This window comes from Artemia sp. Qi Xiang Cuo, chromosome 15, assembly GCF_049724085.1.
Source record: "Artemia sp. Qi Xiang Cuo chromosome 15, ASM4972408v1, whole genome shotgun sequence".
Lineage (NCBI taxonomy): Eukaryota > Metazoa > Arthropoda > Branchiopoda > Anostraca > Artemiidae > Artemia > Artemia sp. Qi Xiang Cuo.
Genome location: NC_142808.1, coordinates 3,843,045 through 3,847,493, shown reverse-complemented (window position 1 = coordinate 3,847,493; position 4,449 = coordinate 3,843,045). Strand labels below are relative to the sequence as shown.

General features: G+C 37.4%; 1 protein-coding gene across 1 annotated transcript; it reads left to right on the top strand.

Moving 5' to 3' along the window:
- The first annotated feature begins 1,782 nt into the window (after nucleotides 1-1,782).
- On the top strand, nucleotides 1,783-2,628 carry LOC148943243 (uncharacterized). The gene has a single exon (XM_089101780.1). The coding sequence runs from the start codon at nucleotides 1,783-1,785 to the stop codon at nucleotides 2,626-2,628; it is 846 nt and encodes a 281-aa protein (XP_088957906.1).
- Nucleotides 2,629-4,449: the final 1,821 nt, after the last annotated feature.

The window sequence follows — 4,449 nt, the reverse complement described above, 5'->3', positions numbered from 1 at the left end:
TTGATAAACATCATGTGGACATGAGTGATAGCTTCAAATGAGCCATTAAACGTCACTCTAAAAAGTAATGGTAGCCCATTACGCTCAGCTTTTCCAATTGAGACATGGTATCAATAGTGCCATTTTAAGTGCCATTTAGCACTTGCAGGTGGTGGAATTTCAAGAAAACGTAGATGTGAGAAATAGCTTTTATGTGAGCTATTAAACATCTGTCCACAATATTTTTGTAGCCGAATAGCCCCACCCCTTGAGAAATGGCACAAAAATGCCATTTTTGGTGCCATATGACCCTTACAGATGATGGAATTTATAAAAGGCCATTAAACATCTCTCTATGAGTTTCTGGTAAGCCGCTAGCCTTGGAGAAAAAATAACAGGGAAAAAATTGGATTGAACAAAATGGCTATCTCAAAATTATGATTGGATGACTTTGGGGGGAGGGGCCTTTAAGGAGAGGGACTAGTTGCCCTCCAATCTTTTTGGTCACTTAATAATGGCGCTATAAAATTTAATTTCCGTTCGAATGAGCTATTACACGTATCTCTACAATGTTCTGGTCACCCCCCAAATCTTGCTAGAAAAAAAAGAAAAAACGGGAGACAGATCGGTGCTATCCATGCAAACAATTGATTGTCCTTGTTGTTCATGGTGGGGGGACTGTAAATTCCCAGTACAAGGTTTTGGACTATGCTGATTCCAATGGTACATTTTTCATTTTGATCTGATGTCATTTCCGAGGAGTTTTAGGCTTTTTACGAAATTACCATAAATTTTCCTTTCGAAATAAACTTTTAATTTGAATTCAAACGGAAATAATAGTTCCCATCATTGAATCAGTGTCAGATATTATTTTTTTTCACTTGGTAGTTTTTTTTCTAAACGCGTTTTTCAACTTTTGGTTACTATGGGCTGTTGTTCAGTCTTTACTAGTTTGCAACTACCGCTGCAAACATGATCACACTTACGGATGGTAGAAATGATAAACATCACATATATATAAGCAACAGCTTTCAAATGAGTCATTAAACCTCACTCTAAAAGGTTCTGGTAGACCACTAGCCCCAGCTTTTCCAGTTGCGACATGGCACAAAAAGTGCCGTTTTTAGTGCCATTTGGAACTTGCTGATGGCGGAATTTAGAGGAAGGACGTAGAAAGGGGCATAATTTTGTATGGGACAGGGGGGAGGAAACTGCCCCCTCCAGACCCAAGTGTGTCCCCTCAGACCTCATTTTGTCCCCCAGCTGAAATTTAGTTTTTGCGAATAATCTTGTCAAAGCTAAGATAAGCCTGAATAATTTAAGTATCCAGAGAAACAGATAAGTTTTCTTAATTATATCTTCGACTCTATAGTAATATATGGCTCATTGTTCAATTTTACTATCATTTTCACTTGATTTGGGAAAATTGGCTCCAACTTTGCCCCCCCCCCCCCCAACCCAGGATTTTGACGCAATCATGCTACTGGACGTAGATATGAGTAATATCTTTTATATGAGCTATTAATAAACTATCTCTATATCTGCGATATTAATAGACCCAATAACAATAAGTGTGGTGAAGCTGACTAATTAAGTCAAAATTGGATTTTAGTAAAAACATTAAGACGCAAAATACAAAGTTTTGAAATACCACTTTTTATTAAGATAAAAAGCACATCCTAGTATGTGTAGACTTGAATAGGAAATTTAGAAATCACCATTTCCTTGCTATGTGAGTCAGTGGGCCCGAAAAGATGTGGTTGATGCTCGGTATAAAAGATACGTTTTATGGGAACGGGGAGAATGATACTAATTTTATGTGGGACTGACCTCTGGTCTGTTTATCTTGGAAATCCCTTGGATTATATGTTCAAAAATCGTAAGTGCTTTAAATGTTATGTAACTTGCATTGTGGAGAAATGGCTAAGGCTAAACAAGCTGAAAGTAAATCACAGCAAATCGGGGCTCGTTGTCTGGGGCAGATCATCTTCATATTACCCCTGGTTGCAAGAGCTTACAGTAGGAGACTCGACAATAAGACGTCAGAAGTCAGTGAAATACCTAGGCGTAATAATTGATGAAACACTAAGTTTTTCAGAGCATGTACAGTGTTATTCGTCGAAATTAGCAAGGAATATAGGTATGATAAGGAAGCTAAAGCATCAGTTTCCGCAAAAAGTTTGGTGTCTTTTATATTTCTCATTAGTCCATCCTTATTTACTATACTGTTGTTCTGTTTCGTCTGGAACATTTTATGTTCACCTGAAATCTTTGCGTGTTCTCCAGAATTCAGCTTTGTGTGCTATTTATGGAATCGATAGAATTGCCTCAGTTAGATATACTTATCCGCGAGTCCGTATTTTACCGTTTTCAGGGTTGTGCTTGTTTTATAAGCTTCAACTAATGTATGATATTATTAATAATATTGTTCCAATTTGTCTTCGTCATATGTTTGAGACAGCTGCTGATGTCCATGGGCATTTAACGAGACAGGTTGGTATGTATAGAAGACCGATTAGAGTGTTTGCGAGGTCTGCTTTCTCTGCTCGTCATATTCTTCCGGTGCTGTGGTCTCAGACACCATCTTCTATTAGGGATACTGCTGAAAGGTCTGGCTTCCGTGAGCAGTTGAGGCAACATTGCCTGTAGGTTTATGAATTCTAATAAATTTTTTTTCAAGTAGTTCTATATGTTTAATATGTTTTATATGCTTTTTTTTGTTTTGTTGTGAAATGGGAACCCGAATGCACAGATTTAAGTCGATGTAAGTTGTTTTTTTTGTTGAAATACAAGCCCAGGTTACTGGGCTTCATGCTGTTTTGTTTATTTTTTTGTGAATGAATTATGTCTCGATTGAAAAAAAATAGACTATTATTGTATTTGTTTATTCTATGCGATAATTAGTCTCAGTGGCCTCTTTGTAACCAGACTCTGTATCGTTGCGTGTTAGATGAATAAAAGTATTATGTTATAGTCAACCTCTCTACAATCTTATTTAAGTCTCTCGAATAATCCCAGCTGGGACTCCAAATTAGTCAGGTCAAGCCTAAGGTACACTACCAAAGTTTATTTATCTTAAGACCATAATTATATTCCCTTTAAGAGAAGTAATAAGGTATCAACTACATTTTCACTTTAAAATATTAAGCTCACTTTACCACATACGCTCATACCAATACGCGTGATATAAATACATTCGATACCGATACAGTGTCCAGCCCTTTTCCTACAGACTATGGAGGGTCATATTATCATCAAAACCAAAGATATTTGATCTTTGAACTATATTGAACAAAATAGCTATCTCAAAATTGTGATTGGATGATTTTTTTTCTTTTTTTTTGGGGGGGGGAGGAGACCTTTAGGGGGGCTAGTTTCACGCCAATCTTTTTGTCACTTACAAGGGGCACTAACAAATTTAATTTTCGTTTGAATGGGCTATTCTACATCTCTCTATGATGTTTCGGTCACCCCCTAGCCCTGCTAGAAAAAAAGAAAGAAACGGAGACAGATCAGTGCTACCCATGCAAAAAAGTTGTTTTCCTTGTTTTTCCATTAGGGGGGTTGTAATTTCCCATAGCAAGGTTTTCGACAGTGGCGATTCCAATGATAGACTTTTCATTTTCATCTGACTCCATTTTTGAGGGGTTTCAGATTTTTTTTTTTTGGAGATCACCATAAATTTCTTTTCGCTATAAGCGTTTACTTTTAAGACGAACCAAAATAATAGTTACCATTCCCAAGTCAGTGTCAGATGGAATTTTTTTTTCACTAGGCAGTTTTAAAAAAAATTCATTTTTTAACTTTTGGATACTATGGACTGTAGTTCGCTCTTTACTAGGATGCAGCTACCGCTACAACCATAATGCAAGAAATAACTTTCTTCAGGTATGGTTCTGGTATGGTTAGGTCAGGAACGGAAATGTAGGTGTTTTGGGATACGGAAGAGGATTTGTAGGATGTTTTAAAGAGGACTCGTTTGCGGATAGTTTTGGGTAGTTATTTGACTGACCGTATATGAAACAACAAGCTACACGAAAAATTTGGTTCTACCCCTCTGTCTAGGGCTGCAAATGAGAGAAAATTTTAGGACATGTACGGGAAATCCAGGACATGGTATGACGAAGGAAAGACATGTTATATGGATGAAGGACGACATATAGCCAAAGATCGTTCTTTTCTGTCATCCATCCAGGACCAAAGAAAATCAGGTCGTCCCTGAATGGGGTTGAAATATATCACCAGAATAACAATAATTAATACAAATTCACAACAGTACCAAGCCACCTGAGGCCAAAATAGATATGCACGTTCCTCCTCCATCCCAATCAATTCAGAGGCTCCCTCTCTACACCCTCCCAGGAAGTTCCCATTTCTCTTAAATAGGTCACAAGGAAGGATTTAAAGGAAATTGAAATTTTTTTGCAGGGGTGAAGAGTAAGGCTTTGAATATATTGGGGTTGAGGAGGG

Coding starts and splice junctions, on each gene's coding strand:
- LOC148943243 (XM_089101780.1), top strand. CDS start 1,783: ATGATACTAATTTTATGTGGGACTGACCTCTGGTCTGTTTATCTTGGA.